The sequence below is a fragment of the Haliotis cracherodii genome, unplaced genomic scaffold (assembly GCF_022045235.1).
Source record: "Haliotis cracherodii isolate W230 unplaced genomic scaffold, xgHalCrac1.p SCAF_16, whole genome shotgun sequence".
Taxonomy (NCBI): domain Eukaryota; kingdom Metazoa; phylum Mollusca; class Gastropoda; order Lepetellida; family Haliotidae; genus Haliotis; species Haliotis cracherodii.
This window is the reverse complement of record NW_027266271.1, coordinates 23,239,568-23,260,987: the sequence shown is the minus strand read 5'-3', so window position 1 is coordinate 23,260,987 and position 21,420 is coordinate 23,239,568. Positions and strand designations below refer to the sequence as shown.

The 21,420-nt window shown below is 38.7% G+C and overlaps 1 protein-coding gene across 2 annotated transcripts; it reads right to left on the bottom strand.

Annotated features, from left to right (window-relative positions):
* Window positions 1-1,682: 1,682 nt before the first annotated feature.
* LOC139463949 (cadherin EGF LAG seven-pass G-type receptor 2-like) lies at window positions 1,683-20,478 on the bottom strand. Of its 2 annotated transcripts, XM_071245413.1 has the most exons (20): window positions 20,401-20,478; window positions 17,214-17,274; window positions 16,726-16,905; window positions 16,539-16,607; window positions 15,029-16,416; window positions 14,444-14,630; window positions 14,138-14,226; window positions 13,853-13,990; window positions 12,363-12,474; window positions 11,669-11,974; window positions 11,122-11,267; window positions 9,747-9,912; window positions 9,289-9,512; window positions 8,792-8,953; window positions 7,896-8,022; window positions 7,081-7,205; window positions 6,644-6,768; window positions 6,201-6,377; window positions 5,898-6,054; window positions 1,683-2,990 (listed from the first exon to the last, which is right to left on the bottom strand). In XM_071245413.1, the coding sequence occupies exons 1-20, from the start codon at window positions 20,416-20,418 to the stop codon at window positions 2,955-2,957; spliced, it is 3,993 nt and encodes a 1,330-aa protein (XP_071101514.1). In that variant the 5' UTR covers window positions 20,419-20,478; the 3' UTR covers window positions 1,683-2,954. The 2 variants fall into 2 exon arrangements, with proteins under 2 accessions (XP_071101514.1, XP_071101515.1); XM_071245414.1 differs by lacking the exons at window positions 1,683-2,990; window positions 5,898-6,054; window positions 7,896-8,022 and having other exon boundaries at window positions 6,298-6,377.
* Window positions 20,479-21,420: the final 942 nt, after the last annotated feature.

The following is a 21,420-nucleotide window of genomic DNA, read 5'->3' as shown; positions in this document are numbered from 1 at the left end:
GGCAATAAATATCATATTAGAAGCAACAAATAGCATAAGAGAAAAAGAAGAAAAGTTTGATATATCTTCATTTAATACTATCTACTTTGGTTTGAAACAAATTTTATAAAAAGACACACAAACTTTACATGAATGATCCTGGAAGAATGACCTCATATGTTTAATTTCAAACTTCAAAGAATCTGAAAGCAAACAAAGGATTTTCATTTAGAAATGGAACTGCCTGTACAGAAAAGGCACTTGCATGATTTATTCAATGTCAATTTCGTTTCCGTATACCAATGCAAGATTTTAATGTTCGGGATACGATATCCGCCATTATGGATTGGTCACTTATCTTTCGGCATGCTGTCGGCTTGTTTAAATCAGAGACTTGCACATCGCGTATTTTACTGGCTGTTTATCATGAAACATAATAAAATAATATTTATGAAAACGTTGCGAGATTTTTTCATATTGATTAGAAAGATTGGTCCGATTGGTCAAAGTGGTCCTTTACAAGCGTCGCTGATCTAGGTAATATGTAAAAGAGCAATCGTTAAACGAAATAAGATTTGAAACGTATCAATCAATCAATCTTTATTCATGGTACTTATGAGGCCAAAGGCCTATAGTACAATGTGTGGGGCATGTTACAAATTCATACATTTTCTTAGTTTCATGGCATGATAAATGAACATTGATAGATTTCTAATAGTTTCTGTACAATCACAAGTCACAAGAATGGGTGTACTGACTACTTATGTTTGTGAGTAAGTTTGACCTTTTTTGAAGGGGTATGGTCAGATCCACTTACTAAGAGGGTAAAAATGTTTTTGCAGCTTTTGTACAAATTCTTATCAACGCGAAATGTGATCTGGGCCCTTGCGTTTTGTCACAAAATATAGCAAATTTTTGAATGTTGAGAGTGCCTACAAATTTCCTCCTGTAAAGTACATTTTGTATTGAGCACTGAGATAAAACTAGCAAATCCAGACTAGTACTTTTCCAGTTGTTTTGTTATTTCGTATTTACATCTTTGTGTCGATTATTAAATCCAGCAAAACAGGCAGGATTTTTTTCATTTCCATGAGTACTTTAACATCAGCTTTGACGGTATAACAGATTTTATTTGCGCAACCTAGACACTGACAATCTTTGAGACGATATGAACTTTCGCAAACGATGTAAACACTGACTTTGTATAATAGAACTCCCTGTCTGAGATTTTATGTAAGCACTCTCGACGCTTAAAGTATTTTTACATAAGGGATAGAGAGACCCACCACTCAATGTTCTGTACTTTTTGGTAGAGACAGATTATGTCTCCTACTTCAAGATCTGTACTAGTTTTATATCTTTTTCTGTGATGAATCTAGTAATTTTACTGTCCTTCGTGGACAGGTTTTTATACAAGTTTCAATATATGTATTATGTTTAACTATTGAAATAGTGCCGATGTGACTTAAAATTTAACTCACTCACTCACTCCTACTTCAAGAAATACATTTCTTTTCTTTGTAAGGAGGAGCCGAACAAGTTTGGTTGCACAACGCGTTCGACAAGATCTCCAGCTTTGCCTGCAGCACAATAATTTCCCGAGTTTTTGCAGGAGCAAATTATCTACTATTTTGAAAGTCCCAAACTCAGAATACCTAATGGTCGGTTCCTAATTTTTACCGAGCATTAGGAAATATGAAATGGGCCTTATCGCTTGTAGTATACTTTTAATTATTTATTGACCCGGCTGTATTAAGTATATTAACTATTTTTATATCTCAAGTTAATTAACTGGAGTTAATTTGAACCTTACTGACAAAGTGAGTGAGTGAGTTGGGTTTAACGCCGCTTTCAACAGTATTCCAGTTAAATCACGGTCTTTCAGCTTAATGTGGGAGGAAAACCCGAAGTCAATATTAACAAAGACAGATAGAGTCACTTTATATATGTTCTTCGTTGTTATACCCAAAGTCAGCAATACTGATTCAAGTATGTTATAATAATCGACAGATAATTATTCTAAATATTACATTCTAGGCCAGGAAAAGTTGTGGGTGATGATTAACGCCCCAATGTTCGACAAAAGGATGGTAAACGAAAATGTATGTTTTATTCAATACCAAACAACATGAACTAAAACTGATACACGTTCCATGTTGAAAATGCTAACTCAAGTCACACTGTATGCAGTTGGCAATGGTACTTAAAACAGTTCAAATGTGAAGAGCGATGGACACATGATCAATGAATATAACATAACAATTTTGTGAAAAAAAGTGCGTATCAAATATACATGTAAGAGTCAAACAAATGAAACGTTTTTTTATCTGGACGGTTGTGTTTTCAAACCGCTACGAAAATCGGTTCCAGCACCGAGGAGACGATGTCTCAATATTTCTATTAAAATTACAGTTGTGAAGTTCCAAGAGTGATTATGAAACTATTTACTGTAAACAGAAAAAAACACCTGAAACCACTACAATGCATTACCATATATAAAAAGAACAAAGCACATACACGTTTAAGGCATATTGGTTCATTGTTAAATGGTGATTATAACAAGTATAGACATTACTCCTTTCTTTTGTGGAAAACAATGTTTCTCATATGCTAAAACTGGTTATGTTTATGGAAGACCTTAACATGTATCACTGCTTTGAAACGTGTTGTTCAGTGATTCATTCATGTTTTAGTCTTTGAATGGCATTTAGAAGTGATACACATAAGAGATGATTATATGGATATCAACGCCTTTATTATGAATAACACAACGTTTCGGAATATATGCCTATATAACTCCTTTTTCAGGTGAATAAATAATAGGATTCAGAGAGGATATAAATATATGTATATAAAAAGCCAGCATAGAGGTCATCTCTTCCAACAGCAATACCATCAAGACCCACCTTTGAGCCAATTGCTCCAGAGGGAATAAAGGTGTATTTCATATCTGAATGTCTTCAGCAGCATTAAAGTCAGTAACGGGCACTGCTGGGGGCGTGCAAATAGGCCTGAAACATAGGAAAAATATACATTCTTTAAACGTGATAAATATAGTCTGGTTCAAAATTATTGAGAATTTTAATGTCATATTCGATTAAGCATACATGAAATATCAATATTGACAAGTGTTTAAAATTGAGGTATGGTCAAAGGGAAGCAACTCTTCGTCAATTTTAGAAGTTGCAAATTAGAGTTATCTCCCTTGACTATGGAGCAGACGACTTTTCCTTATATATGTCAGAAATGAGTGCAGAGGAGAGAAAAGGTTGATTCTACAGCTCCATGATGTAGGCATCACTGATGCTGCTACATTAGCAAAGAGCACAGATACTCCTCTTTCTACAGTGTATAGAGTTAAGAAGAATATTGAGAATGGTTCAGGAATTGAGCACAGAAAAGGAGCGGGGAGACCTCGAAAACTGGTATTTGGTGATCGTGTGAGACTGGGTAATTTGGCTTCTAAAAACAGAAGGGCGAGTTCAAATATCCAACATGAAATGGTAGATAGAGGGACAGTAAATGTATCCAAATCTACAGTAAGAAGAAATTTGATTAACTTGGATGGGAAAAAAATTGCCTCTACGTGTAACGTGTAGAGTGATGTTTGGCGCATGAAAACTTTGACTGGAACAGCGTTATTTTCACAGATGAAAGCTCTGTATTGGTGTATCCTAACAATGTTAAAATGTGGACAAAATGTCATTCCGTTCCATTGTACCAGAGACCAAAGTACAGTCCGAAGTTTCATGTTTGGGGAGGGATATCTTCACTTGGAACGACGCCCATGTGTGTCTTTGGGGGTAATTTAACAAGTGAAAGGTATACAGACATTTTGGAAGCTCACCTGATCCCAAATGCAGATGTTTTTTTATGGAAATACTTGATTTTGCAACAGGATAATTACCCCAAACACACCGCAAGACATGCGCGGCAGTGGCTTGTGGACAACAATGTGACCATTTTGGACTGACCTAGCTACAGTCCGGACTTAAATCCTATAGAAAATGTGTGGGGACTCATGAAGGACTCGGTGAACCAAAAGGGATTGACAAAAGTTGATGACATGAAGCGCGAGGTGGTGCGATATTGGGAAGCTCTCACCCACGAGACTCTAACTATGATGAGATTATGCTGTAATAAAAATATATGAAGACATTATCACATAATGATTTGTCTCGTCGATCAAAACTTGGTAATTAAATGAAAATCAGACGATCAAATATAACTCAGAAGTTTAATCTAAACTCTCGTAATGTCAAATGAAATTAAATATTGTTGAAATATATATTTCTTCTTATTATTATTATTTCTTGATTAATATGTTTGTGACAAATAGCAATAGACAAATGTATATTTTGTTTTGTTGACCTTGGAACTGACGACACATATGCTGGGTGTGGAACACCGGATGACTGCAAAGACGAGAAAGTGATACATTTACATTTGGACAGCTGTTTGTCATAATAACCAACTCATTTTGAAAGATTTGTTTCCTGGTTGGTTTGTTGTTTTACGCTGCACTCAGTAATAGTCCAGCTATATGAAGGTGGTCTGTAAATGATCGAGTCTGGACCAGACAACCCTTGGATAAATATCATGAGCATCGATCCACGCAATTAGGATTTGATGACATGCATCAACCAAGTCAGTGAGCCTGACCACCCGATCCCGTTTGTCGCCTCTTACGACAAGCATTGTCGCCTTTTACGGCTAGCATGGGTTGCTGAAGACATATTCTACCCCGGATTTTCTCGGGTCCAATTTGAAAGAATACCAGCTGAATATTATATACGGAAATATCACTATTCATAATCACTTTGGGCGGTCTGGTAGCCTAGTGGTTAAAGGTTTGCTTGTTACACCGAAGGCCCGGGTTTGGTTTCCGACATGGACACAATGTGTGAAGTCCATTCCTGGTGTCCCCCGCCGTGATATTGCTGGAATTTTGCTAAATGCAGCGTAAAACCATACTCACTCACTCACTCACTCACTCATTCCCTCACTCATAATCACTTATGAATCAGTCTTGATTGTATTTAAGATATTCAATAAATCTAAATCAAAACTCTTTACAACACGACTGTGATATAATGAAATGTGAAGTAATAATCCCTCTTTGTCATGCAAACCGCCTCCGTGGTCTAGTGGTAGAGCGTCCGTACGGAGAGCGGAAGATCCGGGGTTTGACGTCATACCAAAAGACGTTAAAAGATGGCACAGTTGTTACCCTGTCTGGCGCTCGGCATTAAGGGGCTAAAACAAGGACTGGTCGGCTCGGAGTAAGTAAACTGTGTCTGAGTGTTAAACTGAGGCATGGTATCTCAGTGGGCGAGCACTATAAATCGGAATCACTCCGGACCAGCACACGCACGCACGCACGCACGCGCGTGCATGTACCTCGCTATATAAGTGCAATAATTATGGACGCGACGTTAAACCCATTTCACCTCACCATCATATATTTTGCCATCGATAATTTGGCTATGGATAATTATCGCCTATCTAGACCAGTATCATACATGTAAATTAGTAACTTCGTTACGTTCAAGTTCACGTCACCTAACCTCATTGTCATGCAACCTCGAGTAGTTCGACAGGAACACACATTTTGATGAAAGGATTTGTGGAAAGTATAATCTTATGAAATCTTATGTTCTGTATTTTTCACACGTCTAGACATAAAACAGGCGGACTCTCATTTTGATTAATTGCTATTTTAAAACTCAGTGTCACTGGACTGTGGTCTGAAGGTGGTAAGAGAGTCGTACATGCAGTCCAACATTCTGTGAATACCATGTGCCCAAAACTAACTTGGTAAATATACATAACAGCCTCCCTCCATACAGTCCCACATTATCAAAACTGCCCAGCAGCTTACCTTATGGTGTGTCAAGAATGATATGCTGTAGACTTACGAAATCTCTGTCTTTGAGGTTGTTGTATGCTGTTTCTTCATCTTTGCTGCCCGCAGCTAGTGAGTCATATCCAGATTGGTCTGATGCTTTTGTTGTTTTACCATGAGCCAGGTTGATATTCTCCTGATACTGTGTTCTACGTTTTACTGTCGTCAACCTTAACGAAAAAATGTGAAAAAAGAAATTGGAAACTCTGTGCATTTCCCTTTTTGAACATAATGAAAATGCACAGCAGTTTTTGTTATTGATGTTAATCAGTCTCATCCTCTTTAATTGAAAGACTTGAGTCATTTGTGTACTTACTTGTAAACAGCAAAAACTGCACTAATGCTGACCACTGCAAGTAGGATTGCCATAGCTATGAATAACCCAAGGAACACCTTTCTCTGATTTGAGTCCTGTTCTAGACGTGAATATTCGTGTTTAGCTACACATTCTGTTTCTGTATATCCATGTAAGGTTATCATAACTGTACACGATCTGAAACAAATATTACACATCATTCGATCGCTGCTTCAAGAAATGCATTTGTTCACTGTAATAAGGAGCCAAATTTTGAGCTTGACAACTTTGTTCGGACAATTTAATGTAACAGACATGCCTAGAATGTTTCGAGACATTTGTTCTACTGTATTTTTCATGAACGTATGTGTAACCAATAAATCATGCCATCGATGTCAAACATACATTATGCCAGTATCATCCTATTTTTTTTAAAATAACTATGCCGATATGTACAAACTTACCCAGTCTTTGGGTGAAGACTTCTGTCGATGGCGATTACAACTAGTTCTAAGACTCGGGGCACTGTGTCGTCAAGTTTAATGTGAACAGATATTTTCCCGGTCTGACTGTCGATCTTGAGGTTATTCTGTAACATAATGTATAACTCAAGTATGTATCATAGTCATACCACTGTCAGTTAAGATGATAATAAGAAAACTTGGAACATAGAAGAATCTTTTGTCCATTGCTAATCACCTTTCAGTTTCAGTTTCTTCCCGAGGATGAATATTTACTGGAATGTGGGAGAAATGAAGGTTTCCAATTTAAACTGACATAAGACTATATGCAAACGTTTTAAGCTGTGGATAATGGGAAACCACTTAGGATGCCATCAGATCCGGGATGATGGAAAAATGTGACATGACTTCAAGATAAGTGAATAGCTTAAAGTGCGCACCCTATCATTTCTTGTTTGTATGGCGTATGTAACATTGTGGCCGTCGACGTCCGTTGCCCTGAAGTTGGTAATCTTAACTTCAGTACCAGTTTCAGATAAAAACTCCAATGACGCTTCATATGCATCTGAAACATTTGAATTCGTATTAGTTACTGTATACAACATTGATTTATAATATAAATATCCTTAACAAAGCAGTTTTACCAGATGAATAATATGTATAAGAATTAATCATATGTATAAGAAGGTAAACATGCATCAAACTGCATATTTCTAATGATTTGAGGTTGTATTACTTGTAACAGGACCGCCTCCGTGGTCTAGTGGGAGAGCGGAAGGTCCGGGGCTCGATCCCCGGCTGCGTCATACCAAAAGACGTTAAAAGATGGTACTTGTTGTTACCCTATCTGGCGCTCGGCATTTAAGGGCTAAAACAAGGACTGGTCGGCTCGGATTCAGTATACTGTGTCTGAGTGGGGTATCCAAATTAAACTGTGGCATGTGCTAGAACTATAACTCGGCATCAGTCCGGCCTAATACAAGCAGCCACACACACACACACACACACACACACACACACACACACACACACACACACACACACACGCACGTACATGCACGTACATGCACGTCGCTATATAAGTAAAATAATCTTGGACGCGACGTTAAACCCAATTTCATCTCACTTATAACAGCTTCTGGACAATACCGACAAGTTTCAAGTAGAAAATGGTAGCATTATGGTCGAATTTATCTTACACATAAGATTGTCGGGATAATAGTGTCTTCCAGGCACTAAACTCAAACTAGTTTACCGTTTCCAAATACGGGAGTATGTTCGTTATAATCGTCTGGTAGCACTTCAATGTGGACCTTTGTTGTAGTTGCTCGAAATATGCTGATTGATCCTCTGAAGTTCTCCTCTTTGACACTGACAAACATCTAGTTAGAAGACAAAGTTAATTGACTTTATGGTAATTCACTGAAAACAAGTAAACTGTAGGCGATACACTTGATGCACTCGTTACTGCAGATAAATTGATTGGTCCTGTAAAGTTGCCCCCTGTGACACTGACTATCATCTGGTAAAGAGACAGCATATTTCCCTTGAGGATACACTTGTTGTATATACTACTTGATGCTGATGGTAATGAGACCAAAACAAGTTGAATCTAGGTTCTTTAAAATATTTTCATATTTCTTTGGTAAGGTTACATAAACAATAATATCTCTGGTAAGAAGACAAAGTTAATTGACTAATTCACTGAAAACAAGTAAACTGTAGGCGATACACCTGATGCATTTACTACTTGCCGTTTATGGTAATAAAGTCATACCAAACACCACGACAAATTATGTCTCTTTAGAATGTTCTCATGTTCCTTTGGGAAGGCTACGGCGCATTGATTAATTGCATATATTTCAATCAGTGGTAAAATATTGGGGACACGGGGGGCCCAGTCGTCTAAGGCGCCGCGATTTGCTGTGCAGAGTTGCGTCCCTTGGGCTCGCCAGAAACCCATGATTGAGGGTTCGGATACCGGTTCGCCCCGATTAAGTTTCTAGGTTTGTCCCGTGTTCGTTGGTTTCTCCGAAGTGGTAAACGTCTTAGGCCTGCATCACTTCGGACGTTCCTCCCACATTAAGCTGAGACGTCGTGATATAACTGGAATACTGTTAAACCCAACTCACTCACTCACTACCCACTTACGTCAACCACAGTGTATTTCGACAGAGAAGCCCTCACTACCAGAGTTCCATCACCCAGCAGTTCGATTCCCTCAACATCAGTAAAGGCTGTGTATATGGGGTGACTGAGTTCATCAGCGTCTACCGATATCACTCTCCCGATCACATGGCCAACCAAAACATTCTGAAATGAGAATATGCTCCATTTAAACACACTCTGATAATCGTAATACAAAGTTCATGGTTAAAATGTTTAGTCTTTAAGTTATCAATTTGTCGTTTTAACATTTGAGCTTCATCAATGGTCTCCGGTCCTAATGTAGAGGAAAGGGTATAGTAATTGATACTTGATAATGTATGTGTATATATAACGTATATTTTAACGTCAGTGCGAAGTGATCTGTATCTCTGCAGTTACCACAAACGCTATGAAATAAACAGCTTATAATGAATTAGAAGAAGGAATTAAAGTGAATCAGGCCAGAGTTCAAATATGATGCACATGCAATACATACATACCTGATTTACAATGAAGTTCTGCTGGGTGTTGTTGAAGTACGGTACGTTGTCGTTAACATCTTTAACGTTCACTTCAACATCTGTTGTGTTATAAAGAAGGCTGTGTCGGTCTGTCGCCTTCACTCTCACATAAAAGCGACTGCCTGTTTTTTCGCGGTCTATTGGGTCCTTTTGTCTTAAGTCTCCAGTCATACTGTCTATGTATAAGCTCGAATTATCTGAACCTGAAAAGATCCGTTAAAACATAATTAAAATCGTAAAACCTATTGCTATAATGAAAGTGAATTTTTCGACTGATTTGCATGAATTCAATGTAACGCCCATGAACTATTGTTTTGAAAACTAATACAACTTATAACAGCAACTGTTGAGTTGAAACGTTATGAGAGTACTATAACATCTCGAAAAACATGTAAACTTATGAAGACATTTCCAAACAGGAACTAAGCAAGGTGTACCTATTAAATCATAGGTGCAGTCACACACTTCTTCACTCGCCCTTCGCACATAAGCTCTAATGGACACCACTTTATTGTCATCAGGCTTCTCATTCTCCGTCAGCAGGAAGGTGTATGTTCTTCTGAAGAATGGTCGCGGCTGCTCAGTCAGGATGGAAATAGTAATCTGTTGGCAGCAAAACCGTTACAATATATAAACACAAATACCGTGACAAATCACAATTAATTAATTTTATTATTAATTAATAAAATGCATTATTTTGGTAATCTTACATTATTCCAATTCAAGGGGCTTTCTCCCCCTGCATTTATGTTCAACGGTCAAAGGGAATCTACTCTTCCTGGTTTACTAGTGCAAGTGAAACTACTCTTCCTGGTTTACTAGGGCAAGGGAAGCTACTCTTCCTGGTTTAATAGTGCAAGGCACCTTATCAGTGTATTATTCAGGAATTGTTCTTCACATGCTCTAAACAAAGGGAAGTAACCCATGTTGCAGCTGAATTTAATTTCTACATCCTCTTTTCATCCACACAATCACACCGGTAACACGTTTTTCCCTCCTATTCCACCCATTACTTCTCATTTCAAACGTATATATCTGCATAACATTTCCTTAGTTGATAGTTAATCTAATTTCAAGTATTTGTATGTATCAGGAACATGTACTGCTGCTTGTTTTCCTTTATATTGTAGTTGTGGCAAGTTTTGGACAGTTCAGTATATGCGAGGCAAGAGGTGTTCTGTCATAAACATGCGTCGAACAAGTCACAGGGGTTTGTATGTGCACAACAGATGAAGATCCTGGAATAGCACATTCTACACATTACATCGCACGACAATTGGTTTGTATCATCGCGTAACACTTTCGGGCTGGGAGTAGTGATTTTGGTGTTTTGAGGGTCTTTGAAGCATACCCTCTGGGCCCTCTTGTTTAATGGTGGTTGTAGAGCCTACAGCAGAACCCCTATGCGCTTTTCCCTGGGGGTCCCATCATTTGGCTCTGTATGGTTTGTACCCTCGGAGCCGCGTTTGCTGTTCTGTCCGGGCACCTTCGGGTTGACAGTCAGCCGTGTTTAGCGTTTCCCAGGCCAGGAGTGTTCTCCAGTCCTTGTACTCTTCTGTATATAAACTTGTGGCCTTACATCCAACTCAAGTCTTTGTGTTTTTTCTTGCAATGGTGAAGCATCAACTTCTGCTAAAGCATTATCCTAAAATAACAAGTTGACCATCATATTCTATTTGGTCAAACGCAAGAAGCTGGCAGCAAGTCCCTTGTGGGTATTTTAGGTGCCCCATTATATCAGATACGTTTCCAGGACTAAATGAACATGGTGAAAACATCTTACTACTGCAGTATATATAACAGCTACATTACGTTTGTGATTGCTTCCATCGCAGGGTCATTTTGGGGTAGATCTGTTGCCTTGATCATCAGAGTAACCACATCATCATTCACTTTGTCTAGGGTTGAAGCCACGTATATACTTCCTGAATCACGATCAATTCTGAAGTAATCTATGCCTAGAAAATATGGAAAAAAAATATTTACATTTGCATGTTACTGACATTCGACACATTGATTCATGAGATCTATGTGTTGCCTCAGGGTTTTGTCGCTTTATTTCCAGATTAACTGCAAAGACGTGAATCAACACAAAATCCCCTTTTTTTGATAATGTTCTATGAGGTTTGTTGTGAAATGTTTTTTCTATTCAACATGGTTTGCACTCGGCATTTCTATTCACTGGGCTTTGAAATGTCATCAAGGATATTTGTGCAGTGTCGGGACCATAACACTGAACAGATAATACATCATTGTGCAAATCATACCGTCTATCCTGTCATGTAACCTCCCGTTTAAGTGTTACAATGCATGTGAGTTTGCTTTGAATATTTTCTGATAATTTATGTACACTACATACTTGATAAAATATGGTATTTAACGACTCCATTGCCGTCCTTGGTGTCGTCCCTGTCAGTTGCAGTGATGACGTCAGTGACGAGAGTGTTGATGTTAGCGTCTCTTGATATGTTGGCTCGGTACGGCGCCCCCTGAAACACCGGCGGGTTGTCGTTGAAATCCAGGATGGTGACGGACATTGTTGTCGATCCAGTGAGACGCCCTGTGCAATTGCTGCATCCCTTCATGTCCACAGCAGTCACAGTGCATTCATATGTTGAAGTCGTCTCATAGTCGAGGTCGCCGCTCACTTTCACGACTCCAGTCTCTAAAGAAGAGGGATTATACCACACTTAGTAATGAATATTGAAGATTGTATGTCCTTAAGGATAGTTCAAGTGAATTTTATACACTGAATTATCTTTTGCGAATATGCTATTTATGAAACATCCAATACATGTTTATGTTTATCAAAGGAGATCAATGAATCGTCTCCTTTGGAGTATACATTATTCACTGTTCGATGTGTATGATATTTGTACACATGGAAACAGACAGTCAACAACCCTTGTCAAAGGTCATTTCAATTTTAATAGTACCTATACTGTAGTTAAACAGTGAAAATTACTACCATGATGGTTACATTGAAGGCTACTGACTTTAGTACAATAAACGTTTATTTGTAATGTTCAAAGAAAACGTCAGAAGACACTCACCAACTGACACTTTGAATGGACAGACAGTTCCGTTCACCATTACGGTGTCAGGGAAATAGGTAACTGCACCATGCTGCGACAAGTCCCTGTCAGTCGCACTCACTATCGCCACCTGAAGTAGATGCAGTATTTGTTGTCAAAGTGCAAACAATATGCTGCAAAAGAAATCAGATACATTTCAAAAAGAAGCACTGCAAAGTAGATATCATTGTCGCCTCTTATTTATGTCATCATTGATTATCAATCAAGTGTTAAACATTTCTGGAACATGATTCTTATCGATCCCAATATTATCTCCCTTGGATGCCACCGTGTCTGTGCTCTGCCGTATCATAAGGTGGTTCGTCTAATGAAGTGCTTTCTTCCCTCCCATAGACGCCATGACATAACTGAAATAATGTTCAAACCCCACCAACTCATTCTTAAATTACTTGTGATAAAGACATGTTTGATATCATGTGTAGGTTTCTTGGAAGGCTAAAACCGACGTAATTTACGGGGAAATATGAATATTAAAATGGTCAGGGGTATCAAGTCCAGTGATTACAAACAAGCCAGGTGTCGACCTTGACCGTCGGGCATCTGGACAAGTACTCGGAAACTTATAAAAAGAATTTCATAAAAATATCTAATGGGGGTGTAGCTGAGACCTCAGAGACCTTAAAGTTTAGGCAGCATTGAGAGATGATAATTGCGAAGCTGTGCTAATAGGCCTATGCCACTTGGGTTCAGAACACTTGGATTTGGCCTCGATGTAGCCAAACTTTTACATTGTTTATTTTGTCGCTGTTTTGGACATGTGACTGCATTTCTTAACATTATGATAATGTAGTGACTAAGCAAACCAGACAGATTCTAAACAAATGTGACATATCAAAGATTAGAGTAGCTCCTTCTGACAAAGGGAAGTTACTCTAGCGGGCAGACAGATGGACTGCCACAAAGGGCTAAGAATGACAAAGTTATTTCTGTGCTTTAAAATTAACTTGGACATTTTGTGTTGCCAATTCTCTTTTTGCTAATGTGGTAATTTCGTCACTGATAGTTATGGCAATGTTTGAAATATATTGATTTTGGTCGCTGTCTGACTGACCAATCACCGACCTTCAGACCTTGTAACATATAAATGCGCACATTCCAGGTTCCGTTCAGGTACCGTTTGAGAGAGATAAAAAATATATTTTTCGACAATATATTTCAAGAAGGACATTACATGATAAAGAGGTTTTGACGCAGGTGTTTTTCACAAAAATAATTATCGTAAAAATATCCTGTATTATGAATAAACACTGAAATACAATGTTTATTCAAAATACAGGATATATACCATATCCAAACACTCTCACGTGATACCCTGTATATAACTACTTCGCCAAGGCTCGGAAAGTACAATGTTTACTCCATATATAGGATATTTACCATCCTCAAACATACTAGCGTGCTACGTTCTATGTACACCACTGCAGACACTTATTGTTTTATGTACATACCGATGCGGAAATGGCACTATCTTCCTTTACTGTCACTGCATACGTTGTCTGGAATGTCGGGGGATTGTCGTTGATATCATCGACAAGGATCGTCGCACTTGTTGTTGCAGTTCTCGGAGCATCTGCATTGTCTGTCGCCTTGAAATTAAGCATGGAATGTTAGATGCATATTTCAGTCGCCATAAAAACAATCAAGAATTTGTGAAATAAATCACCAATAATTTGAATAAGTTCGTGTTTCGTTGTGTGGTCAAGCCACAGTTTAGTGTTTAGTTGTTGTGTTACCTTGATGATTAAGTTGTATGTATCATAATCTTCTCTGTCTAGATCTCCCGAAACAGTGACAATGCCGGTTCCAGGATTTATCGAGAAATCTGCAAATCGTACATAACATTCAATACTCTAAATACGCACTGAAATATTGAAATGAATAATGTGAAACTAAAAAGGACAACACAGTGAACATCAATAGGACTAGTTAGATATAAAAAAAACCGTCCGAATATTCATGTCAAGACAAAATGCAACGTTTGGCATCAATATCTGCACCTTCCTTAAACGCAGTGTCATCAATAACATTCAACAACTTACGTGCCCGAGGTGTCTGTGATACAATGCTGTACGTTATTCTTCCATTTTCATCTGCATCCCCATCTTTGGCAATGATGCGTCCGATCTCCTTGCCAGTAGAATATTCCTTAACTTGAAAGACGTGCTGTCCAGAAGATGCCAGAAATATTGGTCCATTGTCATTTACATCCAAAATTTGTACTGTTACCTGAAACAATCACATCAAATCTTTAAAATGTTACAACGGCTCAAATACTGTTTTCATGTTAATCCTTAAAAATATAAACGATTCAGATGTAGCTTCATTACATGTCCAAACCAGAGGAAAAAATAACACCGCAAAAATGCAAATACTTTCACTCTTAAGTCCTTGTCATTGCTTTATCACTTCTCTGTCTCGTTGTGTGTTCCGTATGTAATCTATTCCTCCTTCAAAAGTTTATATTCAAGTGCAGTTCCCAGTTCTGTTAAAACATAGAGAATCGGGGAACAAGTCGAAACCTACATGACGCCAAAAAGAAAGTATCGTTTGGAGAGAGACAACTTTTCGAAATTCATTCTGTGTGAGCTATACGTGATTCATCTGCGGGAGAAACCCGCACTTACAACAGCCACGTCCGAGGCGTTAGTGGCGATATCCCTGGCACGAACGACCATGGTATGATTTGCTGCTGTCTCTCGATCCTGTGCTGTACTGCAAGTCAACGCTCCACTACTTGGATCAATACGGAAATCCCCGCCATGGATTAAGGTATAGCGAACTGACACGTTGGCGTCATGAGCAGCATTTGCTCTTCCGAACGATGTGGTATATAATCGGTTCTCCACAATTGAAAACCTAAAGTCTTTAGAACTGAACCGTAAAGAACTGGTGCCTTGTATTTTCTTCACATCAACTGATACTGGGACTGTGACACTTTGCGACGGAGAACCTTTATCTGTGGCTGTAATGTCAAAGTTGTATGTTGTGGAAGCAACGGGTTGACTTGCGCCCTCTTTGATGCGTAACACACCTACAGTGTCTCCATCAATGTAGAATTTGTCCGTCTCCCCACTCATAGAGAGTATAAATAGGCCATTCGTTCCAGAATCATCGTCCGTGACGTCAAAAACATCAACAGGGTTGTTGGTTACCCACTCCCAAGTTGTTATCTCAGACTGATAGTTGGGTTTATCAAAACGTGGACTGTGGTCATTTTGGTCTTCAATGTTTATGTGGACATCTACTGAAGTTGACTTTGTACTGGTTGTCGTGACAAGATCAAGTTTAAAATGTATACTTGTGATACCAGCATCGTAGTCAATTTCTTTTACTAGACTAATTGTCATCAAATCTTTTGATAATTTTAGTCTATCTGGGAGCGTGTCATTTATAGCGACCTGGAACTTAGTGCTTGTTATAGTATAGCTCAAGATATTGCCTGTCCAATTTTCTCTTAACGTTGTTGTGAAAGTACTCTTGAATAACAAGATGTAAAAGGTTGCAGTTGTTGCTCTCTGTCCTCCATTTGTCGCTTTGACACTGAATATATATTCTTTAGCTACTGTGTCGTTATTGGTAAAGTCACTCAAAAACATATCTTGTCCACAAAGAACCTGCCCGGATGTGGTCACATTGAACAGGGCCCTTGCTGTCTGATCTGTGGTCTCCATTTCGAAGTTGCTGTACCCTCCCAAACTACCAGTAGTCCTCACGTCAGCTATCAGCGTGCCTTTACTGGTTCCCTCCACCAACATAACTGTGACGTCTTCTGGTGTGAAGGAGGAGGATGTGATCCTGACGGTCACAACCTGCTGCACAGTGAACTCACCAGAGGTTGCACGTAACGCTACCACAAATGTTTTAGCATTGCTTATTTCCTTGACCAGTGCCACATCAATGTGCGTCGAGTTTCTCTTAAGGTCCAGGATTCCCTCATCAGGATAAACTTTGCCTTCTATGGAGAAGGTATTTGTGGGGAATGTACTAAGCCCATCAAACATGATTGATCCCACTGAAAAATATAATAACATCATTCGACTTAACTCTTTTATAAACGAATGGACCACGACGATAATGTAACTGTTGCAATAAGTTGTCAATCAAACACAACGATTGCTTCGAAGGGCGACTTACCAGTTACTGACGTTCTAGATAGATCTGTGGAGAATACGTAGTTGGTTGTACTTGACAGAATACTTGGTCCTGAAACACAAAGGCTTGGATGAAGATTGTTGATAGTACTATGCATCGTCAGTAGGGTAGAAAGCATATTCCTTATTCCATCCTTACAATCATGATGTACACAATAACTCATATTTACCCAATGCGCATTCTGTAGCAGAGATCTGCACGTTCTTGTTAACACAGGCACATCTGCGGCTTCCCGCTGACGTCGTCACACACGAGCTGTTGACGGCCACACATCGCGCGTTGGTGCAGTCCTCGTCCAGAGAGGCATCTGTCATGGGACCGCACGTTGGTGGCGTTGGAGTGGTTGTTGCTAAATGTTAATTGTTCTCTACAATATCAGGCGTGGATATGAAAGAATATGACTTTTTATATTGCATATTACTCGATGATAATTAACGATAAAGCACCCCGACATGATTTAGTTAAAGTCACAAGGCAAATCCTTTCATATGTCAGCTCCACTGCTTCATATATTTGTGCCATTTACCCTACAGTTTTGATAACAAGTCCGGACATCATGACACATTCATCCCCTTGCACACCTCACTCCCGATTCACACAAAGCGTAAATATTTACCACAAAAAGCATGTTAGTTCCAGCAATTCGCTCATACTTACCTAGTGCAAATGAGAAAAAGCACAGAAGAAAGAGCAATACATGTAGTATCTTCTTCATATCCTAAAACGAAAACAGAAGAATAGTGCAAATGTTATGCGTTACTTTATTACCTCCCACCAAGTCAACGTCGTGTGTATGTGTGTGTGTGGTGGTGGTTTGGAGTGGGGGTGGGGGGTGGGGTTGGGGGGGGGGGGGGGGGGGGACTCTTTGCCAATCATATAGGGTAACAACAGGTACCATTTTTTAACGTCTTTTGGTATGACGGGGCGAGGATCGACCCACCGAGCGTCCGCCCTCCTCTCCGGGCAGATGCCCTATCCACTAGACCACGGATGCGATCTACTTGTAATCAATCTGTTCATATCCGGATTTAGATGATTATATTAACTCAAAGTAATCATTTAAAAGTACATTTTTCAGATGCACCTTAATAAGGTTGATTGGTATCATTGGTATCTAGTTCATTCTGCAAACATCAAAACGTACATCTGATCACAATGTCATATATAGCTATTGACCAAGTTATAAACACAACTACTTTTGACCAAGGTATAAACATAAATACTATTGACCAAGGTTTAAATATAACTACTATTGACTAAGGTATAATCATAACTACCATTGACCAAAGTATAAACATAACTACCATTGACCAAAGTATAAACATAACTACTATTGACCAAGGTAAAAACATAATTACTATTGACCAAGGTGTAAACATAACTACTAGGCAAATTTAATAGAAATTATGAACTACTATACATCGTTTTATTCATAGCACATTTAGATTTGCCTTAGTCCGTGCTTGGAGACCTGAGGAAATGGACTATCCGAACATTGAAATATCAGATAAAGCATTTAGATAAATCGGTTTTATCAGTTTCACTAATCAATATCCTAGCTCTTTTGGATTTGCCGTATTTTTTGGTTGTTTGTTGTTTAACGCCGCCTACAGGAAACATATTAACTGTATCAACATATACACAGCGACCATTTAACATAATTACCCTATGGGGTGTACAGCTGTGCGGCGTTAGGCACCAAACACTTACTGTTTTAAGCAATGTGTGGGAGTGGTCGGCGCTACTGGTTTCCTTCAAATTACGTATATGCATGCATAAGAATCTCTGCACTTGTATACAAAAGAGACGTAGTTCAAAATTAACATGTTTTTGGTCTCAACAAAAGCCGTAAAAAGGCTTTCGTGTCACTTGATTTTCTGATCCATCACCTCATTGTCTAGTTCGTGTACAGGCCACCGTCGGAAACACCTGGTGTCTTCACTGATTTTCAGTGGAATCTGTTTCGGCAGATAATCGAGACAGATTATTACCTGACGTTGACGTGTTATATTTACTCGTACACTTTTTAGTAGTTAGAGTCCATACAAAAGAAATATCTTTATTTTAACCGCTTTCAAGAGGCTAATCTACCTAACATTTTAGAGCCGATTGGAAGCCTGCTATGCTTACTCAACCATGAATGATCACATTTAATATCATTCAATTCATACTACTTTTACCTTAAACAGTATGTTCCATGTAACTTGCGTTATTCTGTCTAAATGAATTTCCTATACTTTTCGCCGCTGTCTAGCATCACAGTTTATAATTTATCATATTGTGTGTCACACTAGGCTACACATATATCTAGAGCCAGTGTGCTTGACTAATTCTTTTCAACAGTAATATACTTCCTTGTCGATTTGTTTACAGTCACATGGCAGGAGTACTGCTGTGTTGTGTTATGCTACAAACATAAACATTCTTTTTGCAGATTGAGTTGCGGGTAGGGCGTAGGGCAGGGCTTGTTTTTCCCTTTTCGCGAACAGCTGGTGTCATCGTTGATTGTAAGTGATCCATGCATATATTGTTCACCACGAGTTTGCCTTTTATGCTAACTGGATTCTGTTTCGTCGAATAATCGAGACTTGCTATTCTATGGCCAGACCAAGCACCGACCAATGAGGCCTACCTTGGGTCAGCTCTTGGCGGGCAATACCAAGAGTAACCATACGTCAGTTGCCATCAAGGTGTCGTGCATGTTTCGCCCAACATGGTGGGAACACCAGATATTGATATACTCGCCCGAAATCAATTTTACAGACATTTATCATTACACCTTAATCAGTTTCCTTAATTTTTGTCGGTAGTAGAGTACTCCGGTTTCGATCCAACACCATTTTTACATGAAAACCATAACGAGTTTAGTCTTTAGGCGCAGATACTGCTCCAGTAAGTTCAATTTGTACCTGTGTTGAAGCGATACATCTAAATGCACATTGACCGTTCTGTTGCAAACAACGTAAAGGAATGCCAGTGTGCAATACACACATAGAAATATTATCTTGATCCCTTACATTATATATCTCAACTTTTATCGAGATAAATCTTAACCACATTATAATTCAAATACTGATACAATGTTAACTACGACATATCTTAATATGAATGAGTTTAACTTGTTTGACATATATGGTCAAATTAAACATATCTTGTTTGTGGTTCATTTTGCAAAATCTGTGTAACACCCTTGCTTAAATACGTAGCTGCATTTCCTGCACATGTACGTCAGGGATGAGGCGTTATTGATTTCATTCTAACCCAAATTCCAAATAATGTGTTGAGACCAGACCAATGCATTTAATAATGCAATATTACATATGATACTAAAATTAGTTTTGGAAAAACATTCATGTCACAGTCTTGATGGGAATTTACTCATAAAACCTAAATATTGTCAAATATTTTTCATAAACTGCATATTTAGAATATGTGTATGAAAAGGAATAAATCCCGAATGCAAGAATACCTTTTTATACATGTATTACCATGATAACGGACGACTAATGTCAGAAGGATATTAACGTTGTTGCTGCACATTATAGATTAATATGTTCCGATTACATCCTCACTACAGGGAGTAGCAGAACGTCGTCAATGTGTCTATAATCGCAAATCAGTGTGACTGATGTTTATCCAACTTGCGGTTCGGGATACAGACGAAATTCATGAATATCCAACTGTTATATCAACAGCGAGTTTTAGATGATTGTATCATCTTTTTCTCCATGTATGAAAACAGGTATCTATAGACATCCCTTATCATTGTCTAAAACATGATGGCCATATATATTTATTAGTGGCAATGGAAAATACAGAAGTAACAATGTTCGTATGAACATACCATTCTGGGGCGCACCATCAGTAACTTGGGTCCCTTCGTCTCTCCCGATGTTTCACACGAAGTCTATATGCACCTGATCCAATCAACGAGTGCAGCGCGGGGAGAGGGCTTCAGCTTTTGTATAGCTACAACGAGGAAGTAAATCTCATAGCTCACGTGTCTCTCCATATAAGGGATGGCTTTGGTCGTGTATTGGGATATACAAACGTACACAGAGTAAATAATAGTTTTATGCTCTCAGGGGCAGCGTTAACGCCTACTCAGGTCGGTGTTCATGCAGGCTGTCGCAAAGCATAGGTAAGGCTAAATTGCCGGGTGTTGAGCAGCTACAGACTTTTAGTCCTTTCAACCATACTTGCCTGTCTGTATATGTGCGAAGGGAGAGAGAGGGAGAGAGAGAGAGAGAAAGAGAGAGCAAATTAGCTTGTAGCAGTATTGTATTGCTAAGTCATGTATAATGTGATGACCTTACGAACCTTGATCAAATATGTAATAAAGTTCATATTCTATTGAGCAGGTGGACATAGCTGTTACCGACGACGACACTGGAGTGAATGGTTCTGTAAACTTCGCATTGACGGGACATGGGAAGACCTATTTTGCTGTTGAGAGAGAGAGAGAGAGAGAGAGAGAGAGAGAGAGAGAGAGAGAGAGAGAGAGAGAGAATTGTGGATCAGGCTCGATTTCCTACATGTAAGGCGCATAAGGACAGCACGATGTTTCAGCCTAGATGGATGTCTTTAAAACTTACTATGGTGATTGCTTTATAACTGTGTTATAAACGAATGGAAATCTCGATGATAATGTAACTATTGAACTTTTTAAAGTTGTATTTTAAACATGATTATTGCTTCGAAGAGAGACTTACCAATATCTGACATTCTGGATAGTTCGGTGGAGAAGACGTAGTCTTTTGTACTTGATAGAACACTTGGTCCTCAAACACAAGAGATTTCAATTCAATCTTATTAAAATTAAAACTTTGTTCTCGCTATCGCTAAACAAAGGTCCCATTACGGG